The 18552-nt window shown below is 37.5% G+C and overlaps 1 protein-coding gene across 4 annotated transcripts in view; it reads right to left on the reverse strand.

Annotated features, from left to right (window-relative positions):
* Positions 1-225: 225 nt before the first annotated feature.
* Positions 226-18552, reverse strand: part of AFF4 (ALF transcription elongation factor 4) — a 74843-nt gene continuing 56516 nt past the window's right edge. For all 4 annotated transcript variants that reach the window (XM_077823486.1, XM_077823487.1, XM_077823484.1 and 1 more), the window contains 10 exons: positions 18007-18095; positions 15897-16134; positions 13539-13636; positions 11709-11772; positions 11430-11566; positions 10932-11003; positions 8939-9032; positions 7679-7722; positions 6297-6517; positions 226-5628 (listed from right to left, as the gene is read on the reverse strand). In XM_077823486.1, the coding sequence (XP_077679612.1) occupies positions 5510-5628; positions 6297-6517; positions 7679-7722; positions 8939-9032; positions 10932-11003; positions 11430-11566; positions 11709-11772; positions 13539-13636; positions 15897-16134; positions 18007-18095 (1176 nt within the window). In that variant the 3' untranslated portion in view covers positions 226-5509. The remainder of the gene's footprint in view (positions 5629-6296; positions 6518-7678; positions 7723-8938; positions 9033-10931; positions 11004-11429; positions 11567-11708; positions 11773-13538; positions 13637-15896; positions 16135-18006; positions 18096-18552) is intronic.

Raw genomic sequence — 18552 nt, forward strand, 5'->3', positions numbered from 1 at the left:
AGTGACTATCACGTTTGCATGCTAATCAACTGGGCTGAAAGAAACAAGACCACTTCCACTGAATCAAGTGAAATATCAAAATAAGTCTTGTGCCACCTGCATAACAGATACTCTTCTCCCTTGTCATGCATGGCAACAGGTAGATATTGCGAGGGCGTGAGGACCCCAGAGAACTGAGTTGGAAGATGGAATACCCCTGAGGAGGAACCCTACACAAGATACAAGCACAGTGTTTATAAAGTTTAATACAGAAAATCTATTTGATATTTATTAAACTTAGTTTCTCCAGTTACAGTTTTGCATTGTACAAAGCATTTTAATGACACAGTAGTTAAAAAGATCTTTACAAATTGAAATGTGATACCCTTTTCTCCAAATATTTTAATTGCCATAAATTTGTTTAAAAATACACATTAAACGCATGTTTCAGACACTAAACTTTCTATAATCTCAATACCACAAAATACATTGAATATACTATACAGATGTGGAAAAATCTAGTTAGTATATAATACTTTGCTCACCATTAACAGCTTTATTACGTGAAATGCACATACTGACTTAGAAATCCTAATTTTGAGCCTCAAAGTACCCTTTGAAATTTCATATGTATTGCAACAAATAAAATCACAGTTTTTTTGTTTTTTTGTAAGTTTTGGTTGAAGACCGATGCCTAGAAACAAAATGTAAGACATGGACTTGTCATGTACAAAGCATAGGATAGAGACATCCCGTCATTAACAGTACCTTTCTGCATGATTAACAAGGGCTTTGAAGTGGTAGGTTAAAAGTTACCCTCCCCTGCCCTACCCAACCCTCCTCAAAAGAAAAAACAACCCTTCTTCACCAAATAATAATAATTTCAAATAAGATAAAGGATCTTTAATAAATATATAAGCACTTTATCCTCCATATACAAAATTTCTTCAAACCATTTAAAAGGGGGACAAGATACAGACGTCAGTCACTGTGCTTGAAAAAGTCATGTCTGGTCCTTGTAGTTGAACTTTCAGATATTTAATGCCAATGCAGCCAACAAATATGGGCTACAATACTTGTGTACCTAACTGCATGATTTCCTACGGTTATATCTAAAAAATTCAAGACCGGGAACATTTCATTCCAATTTGCCAGTATTGACTCCATTAATAAATATGGAGTTACATCAATTGGAATGGATGCGTTTCTGTTAAGTTTCCAGATGGAATTAAAGCAGGTAAAAAAGTTTACATGTGGATAGCCTATATAAACTATCCTGAAGCAGCACTTCAAACTGCTCAACATAGTGTATTCAATTTAATCTCAGCTGAATATTGGAATAGAGAAAGAGCTAATGCTGTCATTCTCTAAGACTGTTCTATGAACTGGCCAGGCTCATTGCTCTAGCATCCTCAATAATTTTCACTATGAGACAAGAATCTAGTTTTATTTTTATAGCTACCCCCGCTCTTTCCTCCTAACACTGCTATGTTTAAATGGCATCACAGACAAAACTCCTTCAAAAATAATGTGATTTGACATGATTCTTTTTGTACTTCCATCTCCAGGAAATCAGTCCTCTTAGAATAGTCTGTGTTTGTCTAACAGAGTTGCTTAGCAAAAGCTTTGGCGCCTCTTTGTTTAAAGATATCTAAGATTAGCTTTGTGTTGGAAATATACAGCTTTCCATAATACTGATTCACTAGACCTAAAGTAATTCAATCCTCAACCTAAATATTTATGAAATATTTGTTAGGGCGCTAACCAATGATTTGGAAGTTACTTGCTCCCCAATGGGTAAATTAATTCAAACTTGACTTGCTCAGGCCCTTCTGTAACTCTTTTAATATAAACACTGCAATGACAGTAAATTTTTCTGCTAGGGTAAACAAAATATTAAATAAAGCAAAGGTAGTCTCTTTCTACTAGTTTGGCAAAACTACACAGTTGCATGCCTAAGGATTTATTTCACTTGCCCCAGGCAAGTATGAAATTATATTCATAAAGTACTGACTCTCTATATGTTGGGGTCATTCATAAATACATTTTAGGGTGTTTTTTTTTTTAAATCACAGCAATCAAGCCTCAGCAATCTAAAAGAATATACATTGCACTCCTGTATAATATCAAGATTCATCACCAGTAAGATGGTGATTCAGCACTCAGTTTAATAAATAATATATCAATATAATCAGTTGCACTATAATCTAAAAACAAGTATAACATACTTTGGACAGACTGAGTTCATATATATATATATATACATATATATACACACACACATATATATTAAAGACACATACAATACAAATTGCATACTGCCGTCAAAGACAAAAAAGAGCCATCCAATGTGCTCTAATATTTCAAATCAAAATAAATCATGGGTTATTTTGTTCTGGTGTCCTGTAGGCTCATTTACAATTATAAATGATGCAACTTGTCATTTCGGAATCTGAAAATTTGACCGCAAATTCAAAATAGTTTTCATGTCTGAGCAAGCCTAGTCTGATTATTAAGCCTTTTTAAAATTTTTTTTAAAAAAAGGTTCACCACTGGGAGGACTGGGGTGGGTGTGGAGGGATGAATAAAAACTACAACACTGATGTTTGTTAAAATATAACCATATAGGGAACCCTTAGTATCAGGAGTTAAGGATTCCTTCATGGTAAGACACTGTGCAACTTGCATTAGCACTCAAATGACATGCGTTTCCCACATTGCTGCTTAAAGGTTAAAAAAGGACAGGTTTTGTTAGCCTGCATTTTGACAGAGAGATGGACGCTTATGAGCGATTTTCATTTTGTTTTAGCTACTCTATCAGGCAAAATAAAATTCTCTCTCTCTCTCTGAAGCAATGGGTAAATCTCAAGTTAGATATGCTTTTGGAGTTGTCAAACTGAGTTTAATCCATTTGAAATGGCCTAAGTCGATGGAGGAGTTTGTTTTTTTAACAAGACCTGTGTATATGTCTTACACAGATAGAAAACCTGGGACAATACTCCAGAAGGATTTCACCAGAACGTATACTATTTAGGCAGGCCTCTACCTGCCAGTTCAGGTCCCCATTTTGACAGACTGTAAAGAGTCTTCTAGATTTTTTTAGACAAACATTTAGAATCCATTGGTCTGGAGCTAAGGGATACACTAAACTGGTCTCTTGAAAAATATACCACGCAAAGATACTGATGAGACTCTAGTTAAGAAAAAATAATATTCCCAGAGATGAGACCATTACTGCCTACATCAACGGTAACGGTGCACATAACGGAGCAAGCTAGAAACAGCCATGCCGGCTACTGCAGCCTTATACAAAAATAAAATTAAAAAAAAAATACAAACAATGCAGCTTCTAAGAAGGTATTTTTATATAGCGTCAAAAGTGTGCTAGGCACTTTAGAGTATTACAAAGGAAAAAGAGTTGACAGTGTCCCATTAACCAAGATGCACAGTTTGAGAGTAAAGAAAGTTCCATCTCTAATAGCGAACACAGAGAAACTAACTTACATTGTGATTCAAATAAAAAGGGTACTCAAACAGACCTGAATGTAGGCTGAAGTATAATGGGGAAAGTCATAGGTTGAATGTCTCCATTTGTATGTAGCAAACTTTTCTGGAAGTACAAATAATGTTGGAACACATAGGAAGCTCTACGAATATGCAGCTACAGTTTAGTCAAGTTACTAATTTGCAAAACTTTTTAACTCTTAAAGCCCATAGGACATACTGCAGTACTAAGTAGCGTAGAATTCTATTCCTTCTTTTGAGGTTGCCATCATTTTGGCACTTACACAACTACACACAAATTTAGTGCAATAATTTTTCTGAACATGCACGTTCACATCTGGTACAGAATAAGGGGGCAATGGGAAATAAAAACAAAGCAGCATTCCATAATACCACTCTAAATGGTTCAGAGTTTGACTCTTTAAAAGGAGACCACTGTAACAGGAAGTCAGTTTCTATGACACACACTAGGATGTTGAAAAAGAAATGGAATTTTACCAAAAGTACTGCAGAAGACCAACTCCATACAGTATACATGGTCCTGCTGTAAAACTTCATCTTGTAAACAGTTCATAAAATCTTCATCTAAAAGTAAGGCATAAGGCACACCAGACATGATGGGGCACTAAGCAATATTGAAAGAAATATAATTTTTAACCTTTTACTCAGACAACAACCACCTTATGTGGAAAGGTACTTTGGATTACAACTTCTTAAAAGCAGCCACTTGGAACTCAATGCAGGATTCTTGTTGCACCAACATACTTCTAAAGTGAATATTCTGCTCCCCTAAAACATCTAACATTAACGGGGGCCTCCATTAACATGGGGCTAAACAGAAGTTTTAAATAAATTCTACATCAGAACAATTTCACAATGTCCCTGTGAAAGATGTGCTCTGCACCTCACAATGGCCATTACCACGTGATAGCGTCCATCAATTAGCAGACCCCAAAAAGGAAAAGATGGATCTTTTTATCACTTTTTATGATTTTTGGTTTCCCAGTCAATGGAAATGATACAAACAGCTCTAATAGGAATTATTTATCTGTTCTTTCAACTGTTCAGTTGGCTGCTTCAGTAAGCGTCAAATAACGACAAACAAGGAGACAAAACTTGTTTTAAATGGAGATATAAAAAAAGCACAAGATTGTCCATTTATGAAACATTTCCAGTATGCACCTATCAGAGACTGAAGCTCATTCTCACACCACTTCCATATTGCATTAAATGCAAGTTTACTGTAATGTTTTGTGATTGCTATAGTGTTAACCAAGTGTTCTGAAATTGTATTGAAAAAACAATCCAAGTTAGACATAACTAAATATCTTTCCATATACATCTCTTATATTTTCATTTAAACTGAAATATCTTAATGTGTAGAAGAATATCTCTGGAACTTTTCTCAAAATTTAGTACAAATTCTGCAATAATAAAACTGTACTTATTTAAGATTTGAGTCATAGGCATGAAAACCATGGTGTCCCTACACTTTAGAACCTAACAACCCTTATTTTCTTTTACAAGCACTACCACCACAAGACATTACAGAGTAACAAGCTCACGCAGTACTTAAATAAAGTGTCTACATTTAATCTCCGCTAAGTACTTGATGGGTAAGTTTATAGGAAAAAATAGCTAAGTCTTAAAAGAGCCCATAACTGGGCTTTGTAAAAATTTTTAAAAACAAATGAAAATAAATAGGATTTAAAACTGATTAGTTATGTATTATTGACTGGAATTCCAATCTCAATGCAGAGCAGTGAAGCCATATCTTAATATGTAGCCAATTTTAAAATATTTAAATAACTTAAAAATGAGAATACTGAAGAAGTCCATTAACATGATGTGGTTTGGGGTTAAACACACAGAGGAGGATGGGAGAGGTGAAAGCATTCCTTGCTTTTAGTGTCAACTAAGCAATGTGTTATGGCAGTCTTCCTTATTGACATGACACAGTGTTGTGGAGAAAATCAGAGGCAGCAAGAAAAGTGTGTTCTACTTTTGATTCCTTCAGTTCAAGATATCACTTAGCATCCAGACGCAACCAATGTAATCCCTGTCGGGTGTAACGCACTAGGTCTGTCATGATGCTCGAATTAAAGATCAGAGGGCCCATAACTTTATCCAGTTCAGCAAAGAACTCTAGAATGACACAAGAAAACAAATCAAACTATGCACACACACTCACATTGACTTCCCTTTGGAGAATGTGGTACTGAGGAGGAATCTACCTATGACATACTAACAAATATTACACATCTCTCACAGACAACACCAGGGGAGAGAGAAGAGGTGGAAAGAGGTGAAAATGGTACAGGAATGAAAGGGAAAAAAGGTTTCTTTACATTTATTGTTTTAGAGACAATTTCCAATAGAAAACTAAACATTTTTGCAATAAAATGATTGATAGGAACAGATGGAAAAGGGTTTGCACTGAAGTTAAACAGTCTCAGAAGTGGTGAGTTCCCTCTCAAACAAATTTGTATATTCATTAAATACATTTTTAGAAATGGAAATCTGAGTCCATCATTGTAAACTGTAAGTTACATCAAGTCCCAAAAATTATATCTGGCTATATATTGCCAGTGTGAGGCTTATTTATACCATTCAGAATCAAGATCATAGGAGAAGTCTGAGATATTACTGAAATTCTAAGGCACTAATAATCCATCTTTCCCTACAGCAAAACACCAACTGACAAAACATCCCTGGTGTACTATTAGCAGATTCTCTCAATGTGAAAGATCTATTAGCATTTATGGCACAATTCAGCACATTTCATTTTACAGTCAGATTCTGCCAAGTCTTACCTCTTTGCTCTTTAGAAAGCTGTTCAGCTTGGTCCCAAATTTCAGTGGCATAGAGAAAGTTGGATGTAACCTGGACATAGCTGGCTGCCATCTGGTGGATTCTCTGTGGAATAGTCACAGAAGAACTGCTCCCTGAAGGGTTGGTTGCCCCCGAAGAGTAATTCCCTGAATTCCCTGGAGATAGCTTCGGAGATACCGGAGATGGCATACCAACAGGTTTGCTAGTTTAAAAAAAAAAAAAAGGCAAGCAAGATTTTTAAAATACAAAATGTAAAAATATATATGTATTCTGACACATCAAGCTGCATAATGTATTAATCTAGAATTATAATAGTTTGTACTTCTATAGGACCTTCCATCCTTGGATCTCTCTTTACCTACATTTAAGTAAAGAAACCAAGAAGTTTAAGTGACTTGTCCAAGGTCACATGAAGTCTGCGTCAGAGCTGGGAACAGCATCCAAGGCTTTGAGTTCTGTGGTTTAATCTTATGACCAAACTTCCTCACCATTTAATTTAATCATTTTATAGAGGAATGTTTAATAAATGTAAGTTAAGGAATGCACTTAAAAGAAACCTCTGAAAAAAATCAGAACCCCAAGAAAGGGCTATATTGCCATACATGTTAGATTTTCAAATTTTTAATAGGTTGAGAAATTTCAAATTTTAGAAGGTTACTTCAGATTTATATGTTCTCTGACTACACAGAACACAGATCAATACATCTAAATACTACTCCGAGGGTTTAAACAATACAAGCAAATTGCTCCCTATGTTTTCCCATGGAGTTGTTGTGTTTTGAATATATTATTGCAAGCTCAAATGGTTCCAAGGCCAGGCATTTTAGGAAGTCTATTGTCCTCTTAATGCTGGGTGTGTGTGTGTGTGTGTGTGTGTGTGTGTGTACAGAACCCATTAAAATTAGAGTTGTGTATTAATTCCATACAGGAGGCTACTGCAGTAAGGAGTTATTTAAAATCACGCTTGGAGTGCTTTCAAGGACAGAAGTGTTTTAAAACATTTATCTGAACAATTAAATGAACACATTTAACAGTTCATCTGACACATAGCTGAAGCCTGGATCCTTGCAACAGTACAACTGGCTAATGGGACTTCAGATAAAATTATATAACATGAGTAAACAGTGACTTTATAAACCTTGCATAGGCACTTTATTGTACATAAATTGAGATATAGGAAATAGTTTTCACTTTAATTGTTGAGAGTTTGGTTCTCACAGGAAAGATATCTAGCTAGTTTATCAATCAACCACTGAATTCAGCTCCTGCAGATTATTTTCTTCCATTCCCTGTCCCCACAAGATTTAAAATGTCTAAATCAAGAAGGAAAGTAGTTAAATGTACAAGTTACAAAGCTGCTTACCTTCCCATGCCAGGTGACGGTGCTTGAGAGTTATTATAGGAATTCTGTTTGGGAAAAATAAGTTTGCGGGGTGATTTCCAAGGGCATGTTAATTGCTTATTAAAACAGGTTTTTACAAATGGATACATTTCTTTGTGCCAAGCAAAAGTCTGAACCAGTATGGGAGAATCAAAGCACTTTAAATTTGGACAAAATATTCCATTTTACTGCTGACAAACTAAGGCACCAAGAATTCAAGTGATCTGTCTATGGTACATAGCAAGCCAGAAAGAGAGCTGGGATAAGAACTCAGGTCTCCTACTTAATTCCTTCCACTAACCACTAGACTATTGCCTCTGGTGGCAAGTTTCATATTTTTTCCAATCTTCACCTTTTAACAGCAATGTGAAAGCTGTTAACACTGGCATTGAGCAATTAGACTCTTTCCTCAAAAGACAGAAATTATATTAGCATGCTCTTCTCTTTTTAAAGCTAGGATTTCCAAAGAAGCCTACGAGCTTCCAAATAAGTTGCCTAATTCCTATTGGCTCCTTGGAAAATTCCAGCCTAAATTCAGATTAAGCAATCTCATCCGAGTTTTAAATGCCCTGACCGAGTACCTCATCTGGAACAACCTAGATTCAAATAAGTGAGTAAAAGGAGGCTTTTTTTCAGCCTCTGGTAGGAGGCTTAAACCTGATCTAGATTTAAAACAGGTTTTTACTGAAAATTCTAGAAAGTCTCATGGAAGTATATGGAAGTATATGAAAGTTCAGGCAAGCTGGCTAAGAGCACTGTCTTTGGAACTTTGGTAAAGCTGTTAGATGACTAAAAATTATTTACTCAAAACACCAACTTCTGCAAATGTGGGAGAGCTGCAGTCATAAAATGTACCACTAGAAACAGAATTCCCTTAAGATCATACATGAAAGTGAAGGTTCAACTTTGTAATGTCTGCAGCCAAGAAGATGTACTTTTTATCCTCTCTAAAGAATAAACAATTCAGCAGATTTCAAAGCAGACAAAAGCTAGCTGAAATTATTATAAATGGAAAACTATTACACTAAGACCAGTAGGGTTATGACAACATTGTGGTCATGCTGCAGTAACAAAAAGAGTTCTAAAACACTGAACATGAGTTTACTTTAAGGGCCACATTTCCAGATAGGGGCATATCAAAGTACACGTGTAAGAGAAATCAGGAGAGTACCTGGGAATTTCCTTTTTTTTCTTTTTTTTTTTTTTTTTTAGAACTATCTCAGTAATATAGTAACTTTTTACCTTTAGATGTTCTGTCAGTGTTTTAGAGTATTTCAATGCACTCTCCTTCTTCAGCTTGAAAAGCCTTAAATATAACAGGGACTGGCATCGAAGACTGGGCAAAAAAAATGGCAACACGTTTAACAATGAGTGTGTGCTTACACAGTTCAATAATGCAAGTAAACAGCTAGCAGCTGTGTGTTTTTCTAACACTCTCTGAGGTATGGAGTTGTAGTTTTGCCATCAATAGTAACAATGTTTAATTAGCCAGGGAAACTAAAGATAGTCTAAGCTTGAGCACAAGACTTCAGATATACACTTTTCACTGTCTTTACTTACATAACCAGAGTCTTGCTCACTGAATTGAGAATATAACTCTAAATCATCTCCTAGACTAGCAAATAAATGAAGCCCATTACACCAGGATGTGCTGATACAACATGCAGAGTCTGACATCATATTTCCACCCCTCACACAACATCAAACTGATTCCTGTCTTCTCTGCACTCAGGAGCCTGAAGAATTTGGAGTGTTAGTAAGGTGATTTGTTGACATATACCCCAAGCTAACTAATCAGTAGGTGGGCACAAGATCTTTGGGCTCCCCATGTCTTCTACTGCTGCTTCTTTCAACCGTACGGGTCAGCGTGCAGTTCAGGGTCAAGGCCACCTTTACAAAGCAGAGGCTAAAATCAGTGCTATAGCACCTTTATCTCTTAAGCAATAAACGTTGATATTCCTGTTTCCAGAAGAATCACTACGTTATTTAATACAATCACTATGCTTTATGGAATATTTAGCTTTCAGAAAAAGAGATACAATGGCAGAGAAATATACATTTAACTTGACAGCAACACTGTCAATTTCTCGTAACAGGAAAACTCCACATCCACGTTAAGTGTGAGCATGGAAGCAGAGCTACAGAGACACTGATGCTGCAGCTTTAGTAACGTAGTCTAACTCTACTCAAAAATTCACGAGCATATAATTAGTCCAAAAAACTGTCTGTTTTAACCACACATGCCTTTAATATTAAGCTTGTCATATCTATAGATCAGTCTTTTCACATCGCGTCCCTCTTATACCGGTCCACCCCCCCAACCCAGGAGCCACAGTCAGGAGCAGGGCTGTGGCTTCCGGAGACATGGGCAGCGGTACGGGACTGAGGCTGGGGCTGGAACCACAGCTGGGCTGGGTGCCAGGAGCCAGGCAGCACTCCCTCCCAGGCCCCTATTGAGGCTGGCCTGGACGGACCCCACTGCTCCTCCCTAAAATGTTCCTCCATGCCCCCCTAGGAGAGCGCACCCAACAGTTTGGGGACCACTGCCATAGATGGATCAGACATGACAAGGAAATCGGACTCCCATCAAAAGTATTAGCTGACTGCTCACCTTTCACTAAGTTGATAAGTGAGAAAGAAGAACAGGTTCTTGGCACTACTGACATCACTTCAGTGATAAAACCTAAACTAAACATTTTTTTTTGTCCTAAATGTATCCTTTTTATTCCCTCAATATTCAAAAACACAGGAACGTTAATACCAGACATGAAAGGGAGAAGCTATGCTGGCTCTCATTATCTCAGGTAGTGGTCCCCAAACTTTTTACCTTGTGCCTTCCCTTAACCCATCTGCACACCCTTGGCCCCGGAGCCGGGACCAGAAGTGAGGCTCCAGCTCTGGGAGCACTGGGGCCATAGCTGGGAGGGGAGGCAGGAGTGGAGCCTCGGCCAGGGGCCGTGACCAGGCAGCTGGGGCCAGCAGCTGGGGCCGGGAGCAGAGCTGGATGGCGCTCCCTCCCAACACGGGCTGGCCCCGGCCCCAGCTGCGTCCCTCAGAACGTTCCTCCACACCCCCCGATTCTAAGGTTCAATGAAAACCTCAAATACCTTGGAGCACTGAACTTACAAATTCAGTTAAAAATGAAATAGTTAAAAATACCACTGTAAGTAACCTTTGGACACAGTGCACTCACTAATTTGACTCAAGATGTTTTATTACACCAAAATGTACGAACCAAAGCACTGCTAGCCTTTTATCTGCAGCCGTAGCATCTGGTGCCAAATAATTTTTCAGTTTCATAGTGTATCTGCAAACAAAGACATCAAGTAAATGACAAATAAAATAAAGTGTGATGTTATTTATCAGTTGCCATTTCTCATTTAATATTCTTTTAAGAAAACTATTAAGGCTTAGTTCCAGCTGCCCTCATATTTTACCAGAGATCCATAGAGGATTTACTCAAAAGTCTGGATGAGGAAAGTTTTGGAACTTTTTTGTTTTTATGTTACAATTTGCACTAATATTAAGACTCTTAGATGAAAGGATTTAAAAGTCCTTTTAAAAAAACAACAACAACGTTAAGCCTCGAAATATGGATAAGGTGGGTAAATTTTTTACAGATGAGAGATTGCAAGTATTGGTGGCAAAATCAAGAATAGAATCAGGGCACCTGCTCCCATTTCCCCAGCTCTGATCACTAGGCTTCACTTACTACTTGCTTTATAAAGCTTACTTGATTAATTCCACAGTTTCTGAATACATAGGGAACGGGGACTTGGATTCCTGAGCATTTTTCTCCAATGCATTCCCACATTCGATGAAAGACACTACAGCATCAAGATACAAAACAGCTTTCTCAAACCTGTCAGACTGAAGAGAATGAAACTTTAAAAACAAAAATATAGAGAAGTGGGAGAGAATTACAGCACTAGAGAAGAGTACAGGTTCAGAAGAGTTAAACCAACCTAACCTTATGTGCAACCACCTGATAGATGTTTTGGGTTCTACTTACCAATGCATCTGCATTGTGCTTTAACTTCTTTGCTTCTTGTAAATAATGATCAGCCGAGTACATCCTGCAAACAAACAGAAATTCTGAGTTTAATAAGATAAAAATTGAATCCCTTTCTGTGTGTCAAGCTTTATAACTATGGGATCTTTTGACATTGCTTATTCTTCCTTCCTCAAGTTACAGCACATATAATTTTTATCATAAAGACCTTTCGACAGTTAAATTTAGTTACTTCGGTTACTTCCAACTATTGTTTTAAGACCGCTAAGAGTCACTGGATTTAGCCAACTTATTCCACATTCCCTAGCCAAGCAAATCAGACATGTTAGCAAAGGTGTGAGCTATCTGACATGTCCTAGTGCAGAGCTCCCAGTCTGCAGATCAAAGAATAGTATTAACCAGATATGAAACTTTCAAAAGAAATCAAGACATGTTCAGATGGAGATTCCATTGTTATTTTTGAAGTTAGGTCACAGAAGCTGATTGTGGTATATGGCTGCATGTCCTAAAGCAAGCTCCAAAGAATAATTACAAGAGATCTTGAATTTTCTATTTTACTGTATTAAATGCTGTATTTGCAAGGTCATTGTCTAAAATCTGAACGAGACTGTCCAAACATGCAAATAGTTGGAGTTAATCATTCCCCTATTTCACCACAACATGAAGTACTGGGCACACCTGATTTCATTTAAAGTCAGTGTTTTATAACAGTTTATTTAAAAGTGAATCATACTCTCCTTTCTTAGAGGCACTAGTTGACACTATACAAGGAAAAAACATTTTTAAAAATCAGTTTACTGTAATGTAAAACCACAAATACTAAAATGCCTAATTATAATTATATGGTTATTGCATGGGTGTCACTGCAGAGCATAGTCAAAGCCACCCAGGTGCCCTAATTATGCATTTCCATACCTTAATATATTTGGATTTCTTTTAAGTTTATCCTGAACTCAATTTCCTGGCTTTAACATATTTGGCTTGTGGACAACTATAACTTGCCTCTAACTACACATACGTGCTCCGAACTTCAACTCCATCATAACTTGATTTTGTCTGGGAATACATAGCAGAAGAAAAGCAAACCACTCCCATAATCAGGTTGTTTGCATATGGTCCTTTATGTTGGCCCCTAAAAGTACTTAATCCAGAAAGCAATAATTTTAAATCAACCTTGAATTAGCTGATAAAACTAGAACTGAGCCCCTGTCGAGAACACCCAAGAATTGCATGAAATATTTCATGAATGGATAATCTTGATGTGAATTTGGGATCATTTTTTACTGATTCACATTCTCCAAAATTTTTCAACTTTGATAATACAAGAACAAATGATTCCATGTTCCCACTTTTGTGAATCAGCAATTCCAGAGGCAGAGGATCCTCTCAATGACTGAGAGCAGTCACTGACCCAGGAGGTCAGGAGGGGAAGCCAACTCAGCCCAAAGAGGACAGGCAGACTGGTCTGGTGGAACGTGAAGTGAGTCTGCAGAAAGGGAGATAGTATTTCTTAAAAATGGACACAGGACAATCACATACTGTCAGAGTCCACTGTTTGCTTGTTTCAGGCTGAATACGAATACACAAAGGAGGCTATGGCTCCTGGTAGTGGTTGAGACGTCTGCCAAAATTAGTGATACATGTGTCAGGCAGGCATACAATTACATGAACAGCTTGCAGGTCTCCAGAGAATAGTACTGTACATGCATGACAAAGAACATCCCCTATACATAGGAAGCTACTATACATTTTACAAATTACACACTGAAATTAGTGCCCTGTTTAGGGAAGAGGAAATGTAATGTGCATGGCAACTCTCACTGCTCTCACCTGTCATCAAAAACAAGCTTTGCTCTTCGGGACTTTGAGCTGTCTGTAGCTGGGGTAGATGCAGGAGGGCAGTTTGATGAACTGTTTAGAACCTTTTCCTGAGAAGAAAAAAATTGCCACAATTAGTAATTATAAAAGCAGTTAGAAATCTGTTTTAAAAAGAGATGATTGTTCATTGCTTAAGTTCCTCCTGGTGGTCTCACACTTGTTAAATGCAAACTAGGTCAGCTTTGCAGCAGGTTAATTGCCATTCACATTTACCACTTATACATCATGACTTACAAAGGCTTCTCTCCTCATTGGTGCTACAACATATGTTGGGGGTGGAGCCAGACCGAGGATCAAGGAACCCTACCAGCTCCCTTACAAGCCCCCCCACTCTGATGGGCTAAATGGATCTCCTCTAGAACAAATCTGACAAAAGGTTTCAGGCACAACTGAATGCCCCTCCTCAATTTAATAATGGTTAACATTCATGTTTTTACTCTCCTTCTAGAAGAGGTGCTGCATGTATTTTCTGCTTTTCTATTCCTTTTAGAAGAATCAACTCTGTAGCATGATTTTTGCTTTAATATTTCGGAAGTGGAGTGATCATTCTATTTTTCAAGCATTCAAAATGTGCAAGAAGCCTTCACAAAGAGACATGGCTCCTGCCCCCCAAAATCATACAACTTCAGCTCAACATGACATAGTAAGTGAGAGAGAAGGTGGGTGGAGTAATCTTGTATTTGACCAACTTCTGTTGGTAAGAGACAAACTTTCAAGTGCTTCAAAAAAAACCAGCAATATATAATCTCCCTTCACCCACCACCAAAATGCAGCCACTTCAGAACAGAAATACAGCCAGCTGCAGCAAATGTTCAGTGGCACATAAGACTCTACTAATTTAAGACAGGAATTAAAACCAAATTAAACTATAAGGAGATAGTAATTACCAAATTAAAAAAAAAAAATGGTCAGACTTGGCTCAGTGTTAATGCAGAGGAAAAAAAAGATGCCAGTAAATCTACAATATAATCCCCTATAGGCTCCTTGGAAGCCTCCCATGCATGCACTGACTAGACCAACCCTGCCTGCCTTACAAAATCTGATGAAGTCAGCATCTGAGGTGGATGTCTGAGCTCCTAGTTTAGATATTTCACTCGTTTGCTATTCTTGACCACCAAGTTACATTTTTCTCAGTTCCTGTCTATTTGTTGTTTCAATCTGCACACGTGGCTGTTATGATTAGTTCCTCTGACTTTGCTTCAAACATTACTGAGGTTAGCAATTTAGAAGATTTGCCAAGTACTGCAACATACCAATTACATCCCTAATGCCTCATTAGCCTTTGAGCTTCTGTTTGCTGCAGAGGCCTCAAGACAAGATGGCACCAATACGCTACAATGCAATCCAGACCCTGTGAATTATAGTCACATTTTGCCTTTGACATATTACGTTCTTGCCAACTGATAGTACAGCAGTCAGTGAGAACTGCTTATCATACAGCTAGGTTTAATACCACCATGTTTTATCAGACATCCTCAGATGTTATGCACCATGCAATAGTATCCATTTATATAGGTGAGAGCAGGCAGAATCCCTAATTCCCTCTCCACACATACACACAGAGACACAGTGTAATGCCACAAGAACTCAATTTTTGCACAAGAATCTGCAATTTAGCAAACCTGAACTTCCTCCCAACCTATTAGTTTCTAGAGATTTTTCTTTGCAAAATCTCCTGTCCCACTCCATCTTCTCCCCCAACTCAAACATAAATCTTTTTATTCTCCTGATGGCAGCTAATCAGATCACCTGGCTTCCACACCAGATGAAGTCAGCAGACTAGCTCTGTAGCCCTGTGAAGAGTCCTTCCCTGAAACACACCCTCGGGGGTCAGGGAGAGGAGGATTGAACTGTCTTTTCCTTTATAGTCAGGATATACAATCTGCTAAAACCAAAATTGGCTCAATTATTTAACTGCATAAAAAATCATATCATATTGTTCCCCTATTTTACTTTTATATAAACAACTCTGAAAAATATCACTGGAATCAAATTAAATGATTAATAAGCAACCTCTATAGTTAGAAGAGCACTAATCACATTTGTAAATTTAAGATTAGTACCAACCTACCCCCAGGATACTATGAATCTAATGAATAGCTACTGAGTTATTTTCCATTTACAGGCTTCCTTATGACCCAATTACTTGTGCACTACCACAGGGAGTAAACACCTTTAAAAACTAAATTACATTTAAGTTTAAAGTCAAAGCCTGACAAATTATTGCTTGGATTACACATTGACATGCCAGACTGCACGCAGAGAAACAGTGAATATTAGAGGAAAGCATTTACAGAATAAATTCCTTACCTTGACTTCCTTGGCATTGCTAGAAGCCTTCCCTTCTGTCTTTTTTTGTTTGGAAGATGAGTTACTTTTACTGCTGCTGCTACTCTCCTTATTACTGTTGCTGCTTGATTTTAGGGAAGAAGATTGACTGACTGTTCTCTTCCGGGACCCATGATCTTGCTTGGGATCTTTCTGAAGGACAGGGGCCGCAGGAGAAGGGAGCAGGTCCTTCTCTTTACCTGCACTTTGCTTTGAAGACCTGCACAAAGTGAATAAGTACAGCTTATTTTCAGATACAGTGACAAGAATTATTTTTACCTAACATGACTGTATATGGGAATATTTATTTTTCACCTAATTTTTAATAACTGGCTTTTGGGCGAACCAGATTGAGCTTGTTTTTACCATCTGATCTTGTTCTGACTTGAAAAGGCAGCAGATTCTAGCCAGAAAACCACTTTTGTTCAACAAAACAAAACCCAACCTGTAAAGTTAATGCCAATGTTTGTGCCAACCTGTCTATAGCACTGTTATGGTGGAGACTTTGTTCTGAATGTCTAGACTAAGATGGTATAGGCATGTATTCTATTTGCCCAACCACAAGGTAAAGCTACCCTTAATTCAGTCATCCAGTAAATATGTATCACCTCCCCGCCTTGACTGTTTAAGGACTATTGTTGGCAATCAATGGCAAGCCTCATGCTTGCTAGCCCATCTTCCAGTTGGGAAGATCAGGCATTTGGACAGCTATTTGCACATTAATTGCTCAAAGAAAAATTAAACACTTTTCATACCATTAATACAAAGAACATTTGGTTCTTTGCTGACAGAAGACAAATATCAGAGTAAGAATAAATTTAACAGTCCCAGCAAAGGAATCTGCAAATCAGTTTTACAGAGGCTCTGAAAAATCTTAATATTCACAACAGAACACAATGAAATTGAGTGTTACCCTGTGGTATGCAGTATTATTGTACCGTGTTGGTTCCAGAATATCAGAGACACAAGGTGGGTGAGGTAATATTTTCTAATGGTCCCATCAAAGATATTACCTGACCTACCTTGTCTCTCTCTGTTACACTGTGGTAATTCAGAGTGGCCAAACAGGTTTCTTCAGATTATTCATTACAGTGGAATATGTGATCCAGTGCATAGTTATATATTTTTATTGTGTAATCTGAAGTAGCACATATTTTTAAGGAGTTGGAAAGAAAATCCACAAAAATGAACTTGTTACTGATTAAAAGTACACTAAGAACCTTGCTAATTTGCACTTTGACTCATTGAAAAATTAATTGTATGTGTGAATAAGATTGGAAGGCTTGTATTTTGCCAATTGTAGATTAGAACTAATCTATGGTAATCACAAATATAAATGTGGCCAATTATTTTTAACAAATCTTTTTTTTTTTTTTTTTTTTTTTTAAACACAAATGATCCAGTAGTTGAAGCATGGGAGAAGAAGTAGTCAAGAGACCTGAGTTCTAATCCTGACGAATCACTGGCTTTCTGCGTAATTTGGAAAAAAAAAAATTAAATCTTCTTGGTGCTGCAGTTTCCACATCTGCTGAATGGAGAATTAATCGCCCATTTTGCAAGGGGTGGATTAATTTGTGAGTGTGGTTAGGTGAAGTGCAGATTTGCTAAGTCTTACATATGTTAGTGTTATGCAGCTCACCTATTTTTAAACACTGCCCTGTGTTAAGGTAAAAATTAGAGAAAATTAGTCCCAGCAGGAAATAAACCCAGCCTGTTCCAACTCCTTATCAAAGGGAAATGCCCTTTGAACAAACTATTTTGTAATAATGAATTAAAGTTGTTAAATAATCCAACTGTTCTTTGTTAGGAGTGAACAGTGTCCCAGCGTGCCTGGTTCTGGGAAATACCAGCATACCGATTAGTTACTGTGAAAACCCCAAAGTCAAGGTAAAAGGGCAGAGTCTGAAGAGTGCTTGCACATGAAAGCTTACCCAGTGAGATGCAAACTGATTTTTTCCTTTGTAAATGGTGGCAAGCAGATACTTAGGGGGAGATTTTTAAGTACATATAGGGTGTTGCATGCCAATCTTCCCCTTAATGTATGCCAAGCCTTATAGATTTAAAACACAGCCAATTTTCCCCCTGCACTTACTCTCTATTGCTGGAGGTCTTGTGACCTGATGAAGACTTTTCTTCCAGTTTAGTTTTCTTGCCTTCACTGGCTCTGTTTTCATCATCATTCTGAATAAAAGCAAGCACAAGAGAGCTATCAGGACAAAGTTTGATATTTACAGGTTAACCGTCCCTCATAATGTTTTATATTTGTTAAGACAATTTAGCAAACCTTTTACAACATATGGAACAGTAACACTACAGCAGAGCTGAAAATCATTTCCTACGCGATGGAGCCCATGCCTTAAGATAGTTGACCACAATGGAATTACTTGTCCCAAACAGAAGGCAGTAGGGTGTAGTGAATGGCAAATGATCTACCAGTAGAACCAGGAGTGAAATGTGGCTGCTGAAATTACTGAACTACTTAAAATATAACAAAAAAAATGTGGCTGAAATAAACTAGGTTAAGACAATCTACACCTCATTATTCTGACATATGAAGGTCTCCCAATAAGAGTAAGAAATTAATTTGGTTTTTAGTCAGACTATAGGGGATTAAAAAAAGCACTTTTTAAAAAGCTTC

The sequence above is a fragment of the Eretmochelys imbricata genome, chromosome 8 (assembly GCF_965152235.1).
Source record: "Eretmochelys imbricata isolate rEreImb1 chromosome 8, rEreImb1.hap1, whole genome shotgun sequence".
In the NCBI taxonomy this organism is placed as follows: domain Eukaryota; kingdom Metazoa; phylum Chordata; order Testudines; family Cheloniidae; genus Eretmochelys; species Eretmochelys imbricata.